The following is a 19,817-nucleotide window of genomic DNA, read 5'->3' as shown; positions in this document are numbered from 1 at the left end:
TCAATATTACAACAATGACAGAGATTAGATATCTAAAAGTGAGGTAAGTAAAGTGGAATGACTACGTAAATATGACTACATAAAAGCAACGTATATGGATAGATGCAGATTTTTTAACTCACATTTAACAGTTTTGGTCGTAACAGACAATGATGGTTCACTTGGCTCTCCGAAGCCTGCTTTGTTCTCTGCAACCACCCTGAATTCATATTCGACTTTCTCTGTGAGTCCTGTTACTTCATATGAGAGTTCAGCAATGGACTTCTTCGCTGCCCTAACCCATCTCATGCCCTTTCTTTCTTTCTTTTCAACCATGTAGCCTGTGATGTCGCTACCACCATCATCAATCGGTCTTTTCCAGTTGATTTTGACATGGTGTCCTCCAATCTCTTCAATCTCTGGTTTTGATGGAGGACCAGGGGGACCTGCAAACAAAGTATATCACAGTATTTAGGATGCATTAGTGAACATTTACATAACCATTATTCAATCCAACTAAATGAAACAAGTCAGTTTTACATACCAAATTGGTCCACCATCTTAGCTGGCCCAGACACTGCTGCTTCTCCAGGACCATAGTGATTAACTGCCTTCACACGGAAGATGTATTCATTTCCCTGGATTAGCTTCTTGGCAATATAGTGGCAGTCAAGTACTTTTTCTGACAGAATGGTCCAAAGGAGGCGGCTTGTTTCTCTCTTCTCCAGGGTGTAATATTTAACTGGACATCCACCATCTTCAGCTGGTGGTGTCCATGTCAGTGTGACCTTCTCAGACGAAACTCCACTGACCTCAATAGGACCCGGAGCTGCGGGTACATCCAAAACCTTCACTTTCACAACTTCTTCTGTGACACCAAATGGATTGCTGGCTGTAATTGTGTATTCTCCAGAATCTGATCTCCCGGCGTATTTGACCGTCAATGTCGAGGACGTTGCAGTGGACTCAATCTGGCAGATATCTGAAGGCTTGAAGTATTTTCCACCCTTAGACCACACTGATGTTGGTGGGGGTTTGCCTACAATACTTGTTGCAGTTATGATGATGTGGTCACCCGCTCTGACTGTGAGTCCCTCCTTTACAGTGGAATCAATAGTGATGGTTGGTGCCTCTGTTGAATAAATCAATATAGTAATTACCTTCATGGTAGTAAACACACCACATTCTGTTACTTAATTTCATGATTAATAATACAATCATCAATATAAATATATATCTTACCGTATTCATCCTTGCACACAAGTGTATCTGTTTGTTCAGAGGGAGGGCTCAATGCTCCAGCGGCATTTTTTGCCCTGATTCTGAACTCAAACTTGCATCCCTCTTGCAGCTCTTTCACAGTGTATGCTGTGTCCACAACATTCACATTGTTAGCCTTTTGCCAGATCTTGGAAGGCAAATCACGTTTTTCCACGATGTAGCCTGTCAGTCTGTGTCCACCATCGTACTTGGGCTCAGTCCACTGAAGTGTTACAGTACTTCTTGTGATGCTGATCACATCAGGTTTTCCAGGGGCATCTGAAATACAAACAAGAAGGATGCTCAATGTGATTGTAAGACAAAACCTCCCACATTTATGTAATTGTTCACCATTTTCTGGTCTCATGATTATTCCAGTGAAAATATTACAAAAATCAATTGCCAAGGGGACAAACAAGACACAATCCAATCTGGCCTATGGATGCCATGGGACACCTGAATGAACAATGAACCTTGAAAAATTATTCCACTTACCAATTGGATCCAAGGCAACATGCGCCTCAGTTGGTGGACTTGCTCTGCCAACACCGGCCAGATTCGTGGCCATGACTCTGAATTCATATTCCAGTCCTTCAGTTAAGCCAGTGACCTTGTGTTCCTTCATCTTAATGGCTCCCCCTGACCTCTTCCACAGCATGCTGTTCCTCTCCTTGAACTCAACATGGTAGCCTGAAATCACAAGGGTTCATAGATTGTTATGATTGTTAATCAGAATCATTTTTATTCGCCAAGTACATGTACCAGGAATATGACCTGGTGATGTTGTGCTGACGTCCCCTTTCAATTAACCGAACACACTGACAGAATTTAGACAAATATACACAAAATCATTCACTTGACAACTCCCACAAGCATCAACTCAGAAAACATAGAGTTGCTACTGTATGCTAAAAAAGACACTTGTACTCTACCAGTAATTGGAGAGCCTCCGGTCTTCCTTGGGTCAGACCAGGCCAAGAATGATGAATCATGACGCATACTCATGATCACAGGTGCAGGTGGTGCCTCAGGTACATCTGGAATGGAGCGATAACATTACAATCAGTCAAGAATATCCAAATTACATCTGATGACAAAAAATGATCTATACAATTTTGAAGAAAACTTAACTTACTGAATGGATGCTTGGCAACAATAGGCTCAGATTTGAGTCCTTCACTAGCACCATGCTTGTTCTGTGCACAGACTCTGAAGATGTATTCCGTCTCCTCATGAAGACCTGTCACTCTGAAGGTGGTAGTATTGGAAACTGCTTCAATATCGGTAGCAATGCTAACCCACATGTTGGTTACAGAATCCCTCTTCTCAAGAGTATAGTTGGTTATCTCTGATCCACCATCATCCTTAGGTGCAGTCCATCTCAGGGTGCACCCATCTGCAGTGACATCCTTAAACTTCATTGGTGCGACAGGCATTCCTGGTTTGCCAACCACCCTAATGAAGATGGTGGATTCCTTTACTCCAGAAATGTTTTTCAGTGTGACTGTGTACTTAGAGGCATCGCTCCTCTGGCAGTCACGGATCAGGAGGGTAGTGTTGACTGCTGTGGATTCTGCACACACTCTTCCAGTATCGGTCAAATCCTCATCCTCGCCCTTCTTCCAGGAGCATTTAGGAGTAGGTTTGCCGTAGAGTGGGAGCTTGATGCGGACTATACTTCCCTCCTTTGCAATGTAGCACAGATTGGGAATGCCCCGCAAGTCAACTCCAGGATGAACTAGAAAAGACAGAGGACAAGAATAGGGTTAATATCTGCCGGTGAAAAACAATGGTAGTGAGATAAATCACCGATAGTTCACGAGGAGGAATTCCTTATGGGCCCTGGACAAAAGTAGCGCACTATATAGGGAAAGGGGTGCCATTTGGGATGCAGATAAAGACTTACTGATCTGGTCTTTAGCCACCACATCCAGCTCCTTGTACGGACTGTCACCAGAGTCATTTACTGCTTTGACTCTGTACTTATATTCTTTTCCTTCCACCAGATCCTTGGCACTGTACTGCATGTTCTTGGAACTCATTAGCTCCTTCCAGTTATCATCTCCATTCATAACCTCAAGCACATACACAATGATGCGGCTACCGCCATCACTGAGAGGTTTCTTCCATCCAAGGGTGCATCCTTGTTTTGTGATCAACAAGGGCTTGAAGTCCATGACCGGCCCAGGTTCCTCTGTAATATCAAATGAGATTAGAGGAACATTCTCTCCACACAAAACAATGTAGATTATATTAGATATAATGCATGATCACTCACCAGACGCTCTAACTGAATCTGCGGTTTCACATGCCTCGCCAACACCATATTCATTCACAGCCTTGACTCTAAAACAGTAAGATCTACCAGCCTCCAAATCAGGGATCTTGAGAGTGTTTTTGGCATAGTTATCTTTAACTAGAGACCAAGCTTTTCTCTCTGCATCACGCTTTTCAATAATGTAACTGGTCACTTCGCTTCCACCATCAATAAGAGGAGTATCCCAAAGGATCTTTGCACTGTCCTTTGTTGTCCCCTTTACCATGAGATTGACTGGTGGCCCAGGGGTATCTGTATGTCAGATAGATAAATACATTAAGGATTACAGATTAAGCCATATTTATTTAAGATCTCATGATTCGAGTCTTAAATACAATAATTTCTGCTTACCGTAAACCTTGACAACAATTGTATACATCTTCATTCCGCTGCGACTTTCAAGACTCAGGATATATTTTCCCGCATCATATCTGTTGCAACTCTGGACTAACACCACAGTGTCAGTGTCGGTGCTCTTGATAACGATGCCTTGTCTTTCCTTGATGTTGCTGTTCATTTTTGCCCAGATCACCTTGGGAGTGGGACGACCCTTTATTGTGGCGAAAAGTCTCATTTGGGACCCAGCACGGAGCTCCAGAACCTCCTTCAGGTCAGCACTGAGTTCTGCCTCAGGAGCAACTGAAATCAAAGCAAGAAAACTTGTTTCAATCTACACAATGTTGGGTGTGTACATAGACTTAATTGTAAGCTCATTATAAACTTGAATACTTGAAAAACTAAGTGAATAAATCTACATGGTGATAGAGGTGAGTTTCCTCCCTTACCTTGTAAAGCATTTTGCGCACCAGAAAGGCTATGTATAAATCCAAATCAATTACTATTATTATTATTCTTACATATGATCCTAAAGTTAGCCTACAGTATACTCATTCAATCGGGTTAATATTAAAATGTTAGCATACCCAAAATGTCCTTTGCTACATGTTTGTCTGGCACTTCGCATGTTTCACTGAAGCCCACTTTGTTCACGGCAGACACACGCAGTTGATATTCAGATTTATCAATGAGGTTCTGAACAAGGTAGAATGTGTCTTGGAGGTTCTTGGGCACGTTGCATCTGATCCAGTCTGTTGCGTCTGTTCTCTTGCATTCAACAAGGTATCCCAGGATGTCACTGCCTCCGTTATTGGCTGGTTTAGTCCAGGTCAGGCTAATCGTGCTGCGGCTGACGTCAGTGACCATCGGGTTCACAGGGGGTCCAGGAGGATCTATTGAGGAGCACATTTATGTTATATAAAAGGTCATTATACATAAATATATATTTGAACATAATATAAAATCTACAGAGGGCAACATTACTGTAAAAGGTACATATTATATAAGCCATTTAACAGAAGCTTTTATCTAAAGTGACTTACAGTCATGTGTGCACATATTTTACATATGGGTGGTCCTGGGAATTGAACCCACTACTCTGGCGTTAAAATTGCCATGCTCAACCAATTGAGCTACAAAGGACCATTAAAATTAAGTATAAAAATGTATTTAATGTATATACACTGGGTGTACTTTAAGAAAGCCTTCCTAATATTGAGTTGCACCCATTTTTGCCCTCAGAACAGCCTTAATTCATCGGGGCATGGACTCTACAAGGAGTCGAAAGCATTCCACAGGGATGCTGGCCCATGTTGACTCCAATGCTTCCCACAGTTGCGTCAAATTGGCTGGATGGGTGGTGGGCCATTCTTAATACACACAGGAAACTGTTGAGCGTGAAAACCCCAGCAGCGTTGCAGATCTTAACACAAACCTGTACGCCTGGCACCTACTACCATACCCCGTTCAAAGACACTTACATTTTTGTCTTGCCCATTAACCCTCTGATTGGCACACATACATCATCCATGTCTTCATTATCTCAAGGCTTCTTTATTTAACCTGTTTCCTCCCATTCATCTACACTGATTGAAGTGGATTTAACAAGTGACATCAATAAGGGACCCTAGCTTTCACCTGGATTAATCTGGTCAGTCTATGTCATGGAAAGAGTTCTTAATGTTTTGTACACTCAGTGAATATATTAAAAGTATATTAAATAAATATCAAGTATACATTTTTATATTAAAAGTAAATATAAATGTACATATTATAGGTAGATATCAAACTGCATATTATAGGTGCATTGTCATCCAGAATGATTGTCATCCAGAATGATGTTGGGTAAATTGTTTTAATAAGTTTGGATACTTACTGATAGGATCGTGGGCTGAAGCCACAGTGGATGGCTCACTGGGTTTGCCAAGGCCAGCGTTGTTCAGGGCAATTACTCTGAATTCATACTCTGCTCCCTCTGACAGACCAGCAACTTCCAGGGTTCTCTCTATCAAGGCTTTCCTGTTCAGTTTAGTCCAGTTGACTTCCTTGGTTCCCTTCTTCTCCACTATGTATCCTAAGATGGTTGACTTGCCATCATCGGCAGGTTCCTTCCAGCTCACGGTCATGTGCTCTTTGGTGATGTTTGTGATGACTGGTGCCTCACATGCCCCAGGGACAGCTAAAAATAATGATTCAAGTATTAAACCAACAGTCTGTTAAATGATTTACTGTATTAAAACTACTGCATTAAAGTATATGAAAAAAGTAAATAGAAATCTTACTGAATGGATTCCTGGCATAGACGGGATCAGTCACGATGGCTTCTCCAACCCCAAATCTATTCTCTGCGCGGACGCGGAACTGGTACTCTCGTCCCTCAATCAGTTTCTTTGTGGTGAGTTCAAACACATCACCCTGAATATGGGCTGCGACCTGAGCCCATTCAGCTCTACTGGTCTCACGTTTGTCAACAATGTAGTTTGTGATGTCCGAGCCTCCATCGGCAAGAGGCGCCTCCCAACTAATCTGGACACTATTGGCAAACACGTCACCAAACTTGACAGAGACTGGTGGACCGGGGACATCTAAGAAGAAGAATATGTTTATGTTTCTTGATTATAATAAATGTAATATGTTTCTAGTTGAAAAAAACAAATATCTTGAAATATATCTTTGTCTGTCTTTATACTTACCGAAAACAGTTAACTTAATTTCTCCAGTTTTGGATCCACTTGCATTTTCTGCCAAAATAGTATACTCTCCTGTGTGTTCCTTTGTTACTCCAAGAAGCTCTATGCTGAAGAGATGTCTCAACTGGGACAACTTCAACGTCTCAGAAGCTCTCAATACTTCCTCTCCCCTCTTCCATGTAACCTTGGGCATCGGTTTTCCAAACACCTCTGCCTCAAGAAGTACATTTGCCCCAGCCTTCACTGGCTTAAGCCTCTTCATTGGGATTCCAATTTCTACTCTTGGTGGCACTGAAATGATCATTGAGACATGGTCAAAAATGCACTAAAATCCAATCAAATCCATGGTATATACATATATGTACTTAATTTAGAGGAAACAAATGTCAATGCACTATTCCTACCCTTCTCTGCAGAGACCAGAACTGGGTCTGTGATGTCTGATGCCCGGCTCATGTTGACAGCGGTCTTTGCGATGACTCTGAACTGGTACTCCATGTCTTCCTCCAGTCCAGTTGCAGTGTACTCTTCTCTGGGTACATTCTGACTGCTGGTGTTGCAACGGACCCATTTGTCTCCAGGGAGCCTCAGGGCCTCAACATAATATCCAATTATCTTGCTTCCACCGTCATTCTTTGGTCTAGTCCAGACCAAGGTGACTGCATTCTTGGTAACATCAAGAACCTCTGGTTTGCCTGGTGTGTCTGTGCAGGAATAAATCAAGTACACAATGTTTGAGGAAGAAGTTGTACGATTTATGTATCATAATAGGAAAAAAGGAATAAAAAATACACATACCAACTGGTGTCCTTGCTGTGACGAAGTCAGACTTCTTGCTTGGCTTACTCTGTCCAGCACGATTGATGGCAGATACTCTGAAGTTGTATTCCAAGCCCTCAATAAGGCCTGCACAGGGATATTCCATTGATCTGACAACTGAGTCGTTAGCTTTGACCCAAAGGAGACTGTTCCTCTCTTTGCGTTCAATGTAGAAGCCAGTAATAGGGCTGCCACCATCACTCTCAGGTCTGTCCCAGGCTACAAACATACAGTCCTTGTTGACCTTGGTGATGTGGCAGTTTAAAGGCTCACTGGGCACATCTATTGATAAAATACATCAAATAAAAACAAGTTTTAGATTAAGTGAACGATACAACAATATAACAGAGTTTAGTAGATTTTTTGTGTGAAACCCACCGAAGGGGAATTTGGCAATCATCCTGTCCGATGTTAGGGGGTCTGAGATTCCATAGCGATTCTCAGAACGGACACGGAAGATGTATTCCTTTCCAGGGATGAGCTTTCCCAGTCTGCAGCCAGTCTTGCCACAGGACGATACAGCGTTTACCCAGTCGCCTCTGATCACGTCACACTTCTCCACTACGTAGTTTGTAATCTGGCTTCCGCCATCTTCAATTGGTGCTTTCCAAGAGAGTGTGCAGGCATCAGCGTCAATGTCACTGATCTCAAATGGAGGCTCAGGTGCTCCGGGGATATCTGAAACATTAACATACAGTCATTATCAGCATTCATATCTAACACAATTTTCATTCGAATAGTTTGAAAATAGAACCGACTAATTATTTTATGCAATTAAGATACAAACCTCTGATGATGATTTTAATATGCTGATCTACTTTAGCACAGCTGTTCTCAGCAACCAAACTGTATATTCCACTGTCGGTTCTGGACACGTCTTTGATGATGAGCACACACATGTTTGCAGATTTGTGCACAGCAAGACGACTAGAGGAAACAACATTGTCATCTCCTCGCATCCATGTGCAGGTTGGTGCTGGCTTTCCAGACACAAGAGCTTCCACTCTGAGTTTAGCTCCTGCTTTGGCAGACACAGCCTCCGCCATCATAATCTTGGGCTCCACTGAAAACCAAATAAAAAGGCATTTTTTGTTAACTTGAGTTGATGAAAAATAATCCTATTATGTGTGGATATGTTGCGAATAACATTGGTTGCAAAAAAAAATAAAACTTACGCATCTGTTCCTTGATCTCATAAGCGTCCCTAGTTTCAGTGTACGAACTGCGACCCATGATATTTCTTGCGGCCACCCGGAATTTATACTTCATACCCTCCTTGAGTCCGCTAACTGAAAGGGTTAAATTTTTAACAGTTGTGTATGCCATCCATTGTGGTTCTGGCTTCTCTTCCGCTGGTTCTTCCACAACCACAGGTGCAGGTACAGGTTCCGGAGGATGAGCAGCTTCCTCTCCTTCTACTGGTTCTGCTGGTTCTGGTTCTGGTTTGGGTGGGATGAGCCCCATGTATTCAACTATATAACCATCTATCTTAGCTCCTCCATCACCCAATGGTTTCAGCCATCCCAGAAGTGCACTGTTCTTTGTAATTTCCAATACATCAATCTTCGGGCATGGTTCAGGTTTGCCTGAGGAGAAGAAAACCAGCGAAATGTTGTCAAACTTCAGACTTAAATAATTGAAGGCTAGGCTTCTAATGCATCTAATGAATGGTCCTTAGATCATTAATGAAACGGTCAACCAAAAGGGTACTTACTGACAGGATCAGATGCCATGTAGGACTTTGGCGAGACCTTCGCAACTCCAGGACCATATTCATTCACAGCAGTGACTCTAAAGAAATACTCTGTGCCTGAAACAAGTTTCTTGACGTTGGTTTCAGTCTGTTCAATATTGTTTGCGACTGGTCCCCAGGTCTTGCGATCGATTTCACGCTTCTCAATAATGTAATGAGTGACTGCACTGCCACCATCGTTCTCAGGGGGTGACCATGCCAGTTTGGCGGATGTCTGTTTAATATCTGTGGCATCCAGACCCACTACAGGCCCTGGGGTATCTGTTGAGGGGAAAAACATGTAATCACATTGACATGTTTATGTAGTACAACATATCATAAGATTATGGGCAGATATTCAAACTGCAAGCAGCAATAGAGCAATGCAGCAGTTCTGAGATGAGCGAAAACACACTACTTACCCAGTACTTTGACATTGACAAACACTGCCTTCTCCCCAGCTGGGCTGGACAGAGTCAGGGAGTATTTGCCTGAATCATCCCGTGTACTTTCAGGGATAACCAGGAAGGTCATTGTGTCAATGATGTCCACATGGCCCTTCCTGACAACGTTATCGACACCCATTCTTCTCCAGCAGACTTTGGGAGCTGGTCTTCCCTTGATGGTTGCCACCAGTCGGATGGGACATCCGGCCCTGACTGTCAGACCGTCCTTCAGACTAGCATCCATGTCAATTTCAGGTGCCTCTGTTGGTCGAAGAAGGTGTAGATAGATGTATTAGTGTGATGATACACTAATGATCTTTCACACAATGTAATTCAACTGAAATATGCCACATTAAACAAACTCTAGTACTATTTACTATTCACTGACTAAGTCACTCGGGATAAGCCCATCTGCTAAATTACAAAAATGTGAATGTAAAATGTAAATGTATTTTAGGACTCACCAAGGATATCCTTGGGTTGCACGGGCATCGTAAGATCCGCCGTTAAGCTCATACCGCATTGATTTTGAGCAGAAACGCGGAATTCATACCATTCATGATCATCCAGACTGGAGACAGTGAATTCACATACAATTAGCTGGGCTGCGACATTACACCTCTTCCATGCCGCATCCTTGTTTCCCTTGATCCTCATTTCCACCACATAACCAATGATAGGAGCTCCACCATCAGAAACAGGCTTTGTCCACTTCAGTGCTACAGAGGTCCTTGTACTGTCACCAACCTTCAGATTTGTTGGAGGGGCTGGGACATCTGAAAATATCAAAACGAAATAAACAAACTGCATATTAACACAGATACTTTGGATATCCAAAGGCTAAAGCAAAACCATTGTGAATGTATGATTTTATCATATTTAGAACTGCTGTACTATACATACCAAGAGAATCCCTGGCGGCGAGTGATCTTGAGGGTTTGCTTGGTTCACCAAGTCCTATTTCATTCTCAGCCCTGACGCGGAACTGATATTCATGATCACGCAGCAAACCAGTGACAGTCAGTTGGGTCGAATCAATGGAATGCTTTGTGCAAGGAGACCATCGTACTCCGAATTCTTCCTTTTTCTCCAGAATGTAACCAGAGATTTCCTTTCCACCGTTATTCTCAGGAGGGTTCCATGTAACGGTCATCTCCTCCTTGGAGATCTTGATAACTTCTGGTGCTTCTGGAATGCCAGGTTTACTGAATTCGGTCCTTGCCACAATAGGTGCGCTCTCCACTGCAGGACCTGCCCCCATCTTGTTTTCTGCACGCACCCTGAATATATATTCATTTCCTTCTACAAGGCGGGTTACTTTAGCAGAGTTGGTGATCACAGCAGAAGAATGTATGGACCACACCATTCTCTTCTTCTCACACTTTTCTATGATGTAGTTATAAATTTCACATCCACCATCATCATCTGGCATATCCCATGTCAACATGCACCTATCCACTGTAACACCATTTACAACTAGGTTGCTGATAGGACCAGGTCTATCAAGCACACACACATTCGCCCATCCAGTGGCTGTTCCAGCACTATTGGTAGCAGTGATGTTATATTTTCCAGTATCTCCACGTCTTGAGTTTGTCAACAGGAATTTAGAGAATTCTACACCGGCTTCTATTTGGAGCCTTGGGCTCTTGGTGATGTCCCCTGTGTCTTTCTCCTTTGTCCACTTTACTTCCGGAGCTGGTTTTCCCTTGACATCAGCTTCAATTGGAATGGCGTCACCGGCATTAACCACTAGAGTCCATTGCAACTTCATCTTGATCTCTGGCACCACTAACTGTTCTTTAACCTCAACCTCAGCAGTTGTCACCCAGTTGCTCTCACCTCCTTCATTCTTTGTCTGTACCCTGAACTGGTAAATTTCGTTTTCAATGCACTTGTCTGCCATGAAGTAAGTTTCCTTAATCGCACCCTTGTGCAGTCTCTCCCATTCCTCTGCCACTTTAGGTTTCTTTTCAACATGGTAGCCCAGGTTACGGCTGCCACCATCATAGTCTGGTCTCTTCCATTTCAGGAAGACGAATGTCTTGCCGATCTCAGAGATAATGAAGTCAATAGGGTCACCAGGCTTCTCAATGGGATCAACAGCAAGGATGGCTGTTTTGGTCTCTGTTGAAGGTCCAGCACCAATTTTGTTCTCTGCACTCACACGGAAGAAGTATTCACAACCCTCATGGAGTGGCGCCTTCATAAGGCGTTTGGTGCAATCATTTGATACCACTGTCCAATTCCTTTGACTAGGTTGACGGCTCTCAATAATGTACTGTGTTATTTCAGTTCCTCCATTATCCTCTGGGTTCTCCCAGGAAACCATGCAGGATTCTTTTGTCACGTAAGTGGTCTTCAGATTCTGACAGACGCCTGGAGTGTCAAGCACATTCACAATAATGGTAGCCTGTGCTTGACCACTGCTGTTTTTAGCAAGGATAGCATACTTTCCATAATCTTGCCTTACTGCATCTGAAATCACCAGCTCAACCAGAGGGAAGTTGTTGTTCATCTCAGTACGCCTGTCTATGCCTAGAATCTTGGCATCCTTAGACCATGTGATATCAGGATCTGGTCTACCTTTAACTCTAGTAACAAGATTGATACTCTGTCCCACCCTAACTGTCAGAAGGTCACGGCAAGCAACATCAACTGTCAGCTCTGGGGGAACTAGAATGTCCTTGGCAAGGACTGTTTCTGAGAGCTCTGTAGGTTTTCCATCTCCAATAATATTGGAAGCGCTAATGCGGAACCTGTATTCCATGCCCTCAGTAAGTCCCATTGCTCTAAATGCGCACATCGGGATGAGATCCTTATGAACTTTCTCCCATTTGGCGCTGGCTGATTTCTGACATTCAACTATATAACCTAAGATGGGGCTGCCTCCATCTCTTGTTGGCTTGGTCCACACCAAGTCAGCATATGACTTGCTCCAGTCCCTCAGCTTAGGGTTTAATGGGGGTCCTGGCTTAGTAATAGGACGGGTGCACTTCACTGGATCTGATACAGGAGAGGGCTCGCTGACGCCAGCAACGTTCTCAGCAAAGATTCTGAACTCGTAGCTGTTGTTCTCAAACAGACCTGATGCTCTGTATCGGAGATCCAATACAGGTGTCTTGTTGACGCGGATCCATTTCCCTGTCATTTCTCTGCGCTCTACTACATAGCCACTGACTGGACTGCCACCATCAAATTCAGGCAGAGTCCATTCTATGGTCACAGCATTCTCTGTGATATCAGAGCAGGTTGGCTGGCCTGGAGGGCCAGGTGGATCAAACATATGTTTGGCAATAGTGGGAGGACTCTCAAGTCCAGCACCAATGCCCACCTTGTTTTCTGCACGGACACGCAGAATATATTCACGACCTTTCTCCAATCGAGAAATTTTAGCCTTTGTACCAGTGCATCCTGAGCACACAACTGACCATGGTTCCCATGCCTTTTTGGTATCCTTCTTTTCAACAATGTAACACGTCAAAGGAGTGCCACCATCATCTTTAGGTGGTCTCCAGTTGATGACCATGTGGTCAGGGGTAACTTCAAGGATGTTGATCGGACCAATGGGGACACCTGGGACATCGAGCACAGTGACGTGCAGAGCAACAGTCTTGCTTCCAGCAGGGTTTGCCACGGTGAGGAGATATTCTCCAGTGTCACCTCTGACACATCCAGTGATGGTGAGAGATGTGTTCATGCCCTCAGTGTCAATCTTGACGTTGCCCTTTGTTTCCAGTTCCTTTCCGTCACTCACCCACTTGGCTGTGGGAGTAGGAATTCCTTTCATGACTGCTGGGAGTACGATAGTGCTTCCAGCCTTGACAATCAAACCCTCAATAAGCTTCACATCCACTGAAATAGTTGGTGGCACTGAAAAAAGAAACATCAATGTTAGACTCTGAGGCATGTGGGCTGTTATTTATTCTTATTGTTGATCAAAGAAGTCTTACAGAGTTTCTCCTGGCAGGTTACAGGGACACTGGTGTCAGGACGGCTCACGCCAACAGCATTCTGGGACTTCACACGGAACCTGTATGTCTTTCCCTCCTCCAGTCCAGTGACATGGCTATGAGGATTGGTGACAGTCTTGAAGGTGACCCAGTCTTTTCCCTCTCCCTCCTGGTGCTCAACGATGAATCCAGTGATCTCACTTCCTCCGTCGCGGTCTGGCCAATCCCATTGGAGCCAGACTTCAGTCTTATCTACGTCGATGTGGTGTAGATTCTTTGGTGGACCGGGTGGATCTGAAAGTCATTCAATTTTGAAAATCAAATGATGAATCGTAATAGATGGTTGGTAAACATTTGGGAAATTGTCACCGAAGTGTTCAAAAACATATAGAATATAACTTTATTATCCATCTGAGGATGGCAAATATTTTTCTACCGTCCTCCGATGGGCAATAACATTCTAATCGATTTTATCCCTTACAGAAAAACACATGATTTCACATGTGGAAAATCATATGATTTCACGTGAAATTTCTCATGTGTAAGGGTATTACATTCTATTCCATTCTTGTTATCATCAGTACTCACAAAGAGGATCAACAGCCTTGATCGGCGTCTTAGTCATGATGTAGGAACCTCTGCCAAACTGGTTCTCAGCAGCAACACGGAACAGATACTGGACTCCTTCCATAAGATACAGAGCCATCAGACTAGGCTTCTTGTTTGATGCAGCGACGGGCACCCATTTCTCAGCCGCCACGTCTTTCTTTTCCACAACGTAGTGAGAGATGACAGCCCCTCCATCATCCTCAGGAACCTTCCAGGTCAGGTAGGCTGACTCACTGGTGATCTCAGAGATTTTCAGATCCCGAGGAGGTCCGGGTTTATCTAGATAAACACGCAAATATTAATGAATTAATCAACACATGTTCCTTTTTTACTTAAATAAATGATATGTCCCAACAAACAAGCCGAAAATAAACAGCATACAGTACATTGCATTTTGTGTTAACTATGCATAATTAGAGCAACTATTTGTTGGGATTTCTCTCAAATAAACAAACTTCTCATTAATTGTTCTCAGTTAAATGTAACATACCTAAGGTGAGCACTGTGCATGTAGCGGACTTCTTTCCAGCTGCATTTTCAATAGTGAGTGTGTAGTTGCCGCTGTCTGAGCGGACACAGTTGAGCATAACAAGTTTGCTGCCATTGGCAGTGGCAGCAATGGTACAACGATCTGCGGGAACCTCTTCTCCGTTCTTCTGCCATGCTACAGTGGGAGGTGGCATGCCCTTGATCACTGAACTGAGAGTAATATTAGTTCCTACCATCGCAAGATGGTCACGGGACATATTGGCATCAAGCAGCAACTCTGGTTTTTCTGTATAGGGATACAACAAAAATATATTATTGTACAAGTTGTACATAGAATTATTGATGATCATTTCCACATTGATATAAAGTCAATAATAAATAAAAATGAACTACTTACCCAGTCTGTCATGTACTTTCACTGTTTGCTTACAAGGGGCAGGCTCAGAGCGTCCAGCAGCATTCACAGTGAAGACCCTGATGTTGTACTCTGCTCCGTCTTCCAGGCCCTTTAGAACATAGTTGCATTCTGGGCACTCTTCAGGAGTCTCATTGCCCTGTGACCATTCTACTGCACCAACCTTCTGGTACTCAACAAGGTAACCAAAGATTTTGCCTTTGCCATCATGGCGAGGTAGCTGCCATTTCAGGCTTACGGTATCCTTGGTCTTGTCGATTGCCTCTGGCAGTACAGGGGGGCTGGGAGGAACTATACAGAGAGAAAATGCATCAGTTACCAATCCTAACTTCATATCAATAATTTACAATAGACCAAATAGCTTATTGGGCTTTTTAAAATAGTTAATAGACTTACCAATTGGATCTTTGGCAAGAATTGTGTTTGATGGGGGACTAGGGTCACCAGTGCCAATTTCATTCTCTGCCATAACCCGGAATTGATATTGACAGCCTTCAATAAGGTCAAGCACCCTGAACTGAGTAGTTGGGTAGAGGGGTTCTCTGGTGGCACGAGACCATCTCTTTGCAGCTGGCTCCTTCTTCTCCAATATGTAGTTAGTGATGGGCTTGCCGCCATCACGAGGTCTGCTCCAAAGCACAAGGCAGTTGTCAGCATACACCTCCCTCACGTTGGGCATCTCTGGTGCCTCAGGCACTCCTGTAAAACACAGGATAACAAGTCACATTAGGAACAGCAACAACGGCACTCAAGTGGACAAAAAATAAGTAAATCATGGTTTTTATCCCAAATGGCAACCTATTCCCTGTATAGTGCATTACGTTTAGCCAAGGCCCATAGGGCTCTGGTCAAAAGTAGTGCACTATATAGGGAATAAGGTGCCATTTGAGACACAACCTAAATCATTTCAATCTATTGCAGTGATTACGTACTGAAGAGATCTTTGGCTCTCATCTCCTCTGAATCCAGTGGGTCACTGATTCCATACATGTTCTCAGCACAGATTCTCATGATGTACTCTCTTCCCTCAATCAACCTGGGGATTTTGCACGTCAACTTCGTCGAAGCAGATGTTACATTCCTCCAGATGTCACTATTGACGTCTCTCTGGTCAATGATGTAGTTGGACACGTCCACTCCGCCAGAATCAATAGGAGGTTTCCAAGAGATCACCATAAACTCTCTGTGAACTTCATCAAAGATGACTGGACCCACTGGTGGTGTTGGGCGATCTGGATAGAAAACCATAATGTGTTGGTCACTTTGGTTCATAATTTATGATAATGGTTTGGTCACTTTGGTTCAAAACTTTAACTTTGGTTCATCTATGTTTTTATTTATTTTTTACATCAATTAAACAAATAATATTAGAGGCCATTGATGTGAGATTTTCAGCTTGACTGAATAACAACTTACCTACAACGGTCACATTGCAAATGCCCTTTCGAGAGCCGGTGCTGTTTTCAACCAGCACGCAGTATCTGCCGCTGTGCTCGCGCTTGGCTTTCATAAGGCCTAAAGTCATGGTGGTCAGTGAGTTTTTGAACTTGATGTGCTGATCTGCTTTCAGCTCTTCGTCATCTCTGTACCACATGATAGATGGAGAGGGCTTTCCGGTGTAGCGACCCTGGAGAGCCATGCTCTCCCCAACATGGATGATGATCTTGTCACGGAAGTCAAGCTCAATGGTTGGTGGTTCTGAAAAAGGACATTCAACATCATTACTATATTTCAAGATAAGATTTCAATTCAAAACATCCTCTGTTTTCAGTATTCTACAATCAAGTTTAATCAAAGTGATTTGGTAGAATCAAAGTAGAAAACGGCAACCATCTCACCAAGTTCATCTTTGCAGGTGATTGGTTTGGTGCAGAACGATGGCTTGCTGGGCCCAATTTCATTCACAGCGCTAACTCTGAACTCATAGGTGTCCCCATCTCTCAGACCGTCGTAGGTGAATCTCCTCTCCATCAGTTTCTCCTTTGTCAGACGTGTGAACTTGTCCTTGCCGATCATACGGGCCTCCAGGATGTACTTGGTGACCTCTGACCCTCCGTCAGACACAGGAGGTTTCCATGTTAAGCTGATATAGTCTTTATGAACTGCTGTTACTTCAAGGTCCTCTGGGCGGTCTGGAACGGCTGGGTAACACAACACAATAGATTACTCATCACATCACATTTTTTAAATGTCATAATAAGAAATAAGAAATTGTAATATTTTTTTTTAAAGGAGTGGGGCAGTTAGGAGAGAGTGCTGAAAGAACCCATACGGGCAGTGGTACAATGTACTGTACATGTGCTTGAGAGGCAGTGGGTTATACCGCTTGACCACCCCAGGCCAAGAAAAAGTAATCTCGATATAGTTATGTATGTAGACCAGACTTACTGATGGGATCCTTTATGATGATTTCACATGCGGTGTTAACAAAAGGTCCAACTCCAATGGAGTTCTCAGCGGCGATTCTAAAGAAGTAAGCTTTTCCATTCTGCAGTCCGTGGGCCACAGCAGTGTGTCTGGTGACTGTGTAGGACAGGGCAGTCCAGGCCTTCCTCTCCGCATCGCGCTTCTCAATGATGTAGTTGGTGATGGCAGAACCACCATCATCCTCAGGACAAAACCAGTTCAGCTTGCAGGAGTCGCTAGTGAGGTTCTCGGAGGTGAAGGGTACGCCAACTGGACCAGGGACATCTGAGGAAGAACATGAAAGATTGTGAGACCTCTGTTCTATTTGTGGTAACATGCATGATTGTTATTGAGCTGCTACAGGGATAGCGGAGAAAAAAATTAAATAAATTGTGTACAAGAGATAATAACTTGTGGACACAAGATTGTTTTTCCACATTACAATCTAATTAGAGTATCTCAACTTGAGTTTCACACACACTTCTTTAAGTGTCGTCCTGGTTCTGCATGTGTATGAGTTCCTATCTTATTAATTGATTCTTTCCTGTAATTTCTACACACTTACCCAGGACATCAACAATGATAGATCTCTTCTTTTCTCCTCCTGAGTTAGCAGCAGTTAGAGTATAGACTCCTTGGTGTCTTCTGGTGCAGGGCTTGATGACCAGTGATGAGCTGATGGCGGTGGTCTCAACTGCACTTTCTGGTGGTAGAGCACCGTCATCACGGCTCCATGTGATCTTTGGAGCAGGCTGGCCAGACACAAAGGCCAGGATGCGGATCACACCACCGGCATGGACCACCATCCTTTCCTTCACTGTGGCATCAAGGTCAACCTCAGGAGCAACTGTGATAGGCATAAAAACACAATATTATCATTCCATTTATCCCAAACAGATCAACTAGATCACAATTTCAGGGAGCAGATGAAGAATTTAAAACCATGATATTATCATATGCGGATGTAAACAGGTCAATAAAGAAAAGCAGGAAAAGTCAAGAAAATTAGGACATTGGTTTGTCGGTAGGTACATTTCAATGAAGTATGAATAGAGGATAATGATGAATCTATTAATCAATCTATTTCTCCTAAAACAAGAGATCATAATTTCAAGAAGGAGAAATTTAAGAAGTTAACTCACTTGTCCTGTCTTCAACCTTAATAGCGTCTGGGACTTCACCGGGTTCGCTGGGGCCTGCAGCATTCAACGCTGTCACTCTAAACTTGTAGAATCCACCGGTCTTCAATCCAGTAATGACCAACTTGGTGCTTCTGTGCTCCTTGTCTTTAGCCTGAAACAAAAACATATGTTATGTAAAACTTGTGCACATACAGGTTACCTTATTGGGAAAAAAACATTCAAATTACAAAAACAATCATTATACTTACTTTAACCCATTTGTCTGTTCCATCCTCTGAGTATTCAACAATGTATCCCGTGATCTTAGATCCACCATCCTTCAGAGGTGGGATCCAGACTAGATCCACTGATGACTTGGTCCAGTCGGTGACCTTTGGTGTTGGAGGTCCAGGGACAGCTACACAATCAAATTCAAACCATGTTTAAAACACTGAAATATGGATGAAAAATCTGTGCAATAAGCTATTAAAAACAAAAAACTACAAGTAGGCATTGGTCTGAAGCCGAAAAAGAAAGGAAATTCACATGAGCACCACAATGACTACTACACCCATGCCTTCCAGCACACAGCTACTACAGTAGATATGTTGGTCTATTCAAATAATGGCTGAATCTCAAACCGAACACTTCAAACCCACTGGGCACAGAATTATTTTATTTTTATATATTAACTTTATTTAAATAGGCAAGTCAGTTAAGAACAAATTCTTATTTACAATGACGGCCTACCCCGGGCCACCCTATGGGACTCCCAGTCACAACTGGACGTGATCCAGCCTGGATTTGAACCAGGGACTGAAGTGACACATCTTGCACTGAGATGCAGTGCCTTAGACCACTGCGCCACTCGGGAGCACAGATGTCAATTTAATGGATATTCTATGTTGGTTCAATGTAATTTCAATGAAATGACGTGGAAACAAGTTTGATTCAACCAGTATGTGCCCAGTGTGAACACTCGATCACTTGATATGCGCGTTCACGATCAAGTACAAACAAGTACATTTCAAAAATAATCTGAATAAGTCAACATAAATCAAGAAATCTTAAAACATCTAAAAGTATTTGCAGAGCTGGTCTTAGTCGCACATCTAGCAAAGGACTGTAGTGCTTGAAGGGGTGGTATTTCTGACGTTTCATAATGTACATGAAAGCTAGCTAGCTAATGGACAAGTTATCTAGCTAGCTTAGCATGAGCCAGCCACTTCATATGAAATTGCAGCT

General features: G+C 43.2%; 1 protein-coding gene across 1 annotated transcript in view; it reads right to left on the bottom strand.

Moving 5' to 3' along the window:
• Positions 1 to 19,817, bottom strand: part of ttn.1 (titin, tandem duplicate 1) — a 167,902-nt gene that overhangs the window by 49,998 nt on the left and 98,087 nt on the right. Inside the window, exons 150-183 of the mRNA XM_031805693.1 lie at positions 18,842 to 18,990; positions 18,594 to 18,744; positions 18,017 to 18,298; positions 17,434 to 17,736; positions 16,884 to 17,186; positions 16,462 to 16,743; positions 15,978 to 16,277; positions 15,442 to 15,744; positions 15,028 to 15,336; positions 14,632 to 14,916; positions 14,121 to 14,420; positions 13,533 to 13,826; positions 10,483 to 13,452; positions 10,044 to 10,355; positions 9,556 to 9,840; positions 9,116 to 9,415; positions 8,577 to 8,987; positions 8,189 to 8,464; positions 7,780 to 8,079; positions 7,381 to 7,683; positions 6,987 to 7,286; positions 6,586 to 6,873; positions 6,175 to 6,477; positions 5,769 to 6,071; positions 4,480 to 4,785; positions 3,908 to 4,195; positions 3,518 to 3,808; positions 3,146 to 3,433; positions 2,375 to 2,977; positions 2,172 to 2,276; positions 1,735 to 1,929; positions 1,222 to 1,518; positions 524 to 1,111; positions 123 to 425 (exon numbers count right to left, since the gene is read on the bottom strand). Coding sequence (XP_031661553.1) covers positions 123 to 425; positions 524 to 1,111; positions 1,222 to 1,518; positions 1,735 to 1,929; positions 2,172 to 2,276; positions 2,375 to 2,977; positions 3,146 to 3,433; positions 3,518 to 3,808; positions 3,908 to 4,195; positions 4,480 to 4,785; positions 5,769 to 6,071; positions 6,175 to 6,477; positions 6,586 to 6,873; positions 6,987 to 7,286; positions 7,381 to 7,683; positions 7,780 to 8,079; positions 8,189 to 8,464; positions 8,577 to 8,987; positions 9,116 to 9,415; positions 9,556 to 9,840; positions 10,044 to 10,355; positions 10,483 to 13,452; positions 13,533 to 13,826; positions 14,121 to 14,420; positions 14,632 to 14,916; positions 15,028 to 15,336; positions 15,442 to 15,744; positions 15,978 to 16,277; positions 16,462 to 16,743; positions 16,884 to 17,186; positions 17,434 to 17,736; positions 18,017 to 18,298; positions 18,594 to 18,744; positions 18,842 to 18,990 — 12,876 coding nt within the window. The remainder of the gene's footprint in view (positions 1 to 122; positions 426 to 523; positions 1,112 to 1,221; positions 1,519 to 1,734; positions 1,930 to 2,171; positions 2,277 to 2,374; positions 2,978 to 3,145; positions 3,434 to 3,517; positions 3,809 to 3,907; positions 4,196 to 4,479; positions 4,786 to 5,768; positions 6,072 to 6,174; positions 6,478 to 6,585; positions 6,874 to 6,986; positions 7,287 to 7,380; positions 7,684 to 7,779; positions 8,080 to 8,188; positions 8,465 to 8,576; positions 8,988 to 9,115; positions 9,416 to 9,555; positions 9,841 to 10,043; positions 10,356 to 10,482; positions 13,453 to 13,532; positions 13,827 to 14,120; positions 14,421 to 14,631; positions 14,917 to 15,027; positions 15,337 to 15,441; positions 15,745 to 15,977; positions 16,278 to 16,461; positions 16,744 to 16,883; positions 17,187 to 17,433; positions 17,737 to 18,016; positions 18,299 to 18,593; positions 18,745 to 18,841; positions 18,991 to 19,817) is intronic.

Source organism: Oncorhynchus kisutch, linkage group LG26 (genome assembly GCF_002021735.2).
Source record: "Oncorhynchus kisutch isolate 150728-3 linkage group LG26, Okis_V2, whole genome shotgun sequence".
Taxonomy (NCBI): domain Eukaryota; kingdom Metazoa; phylum Chordata; class Actinopteri; order Salmoniformes; family Salmonidae; genus Oncorhynchus; species Oncorhynchus kisutch.
This window is presented reverse-complemented; position numbering and strand designations above follow the sequence as displayed.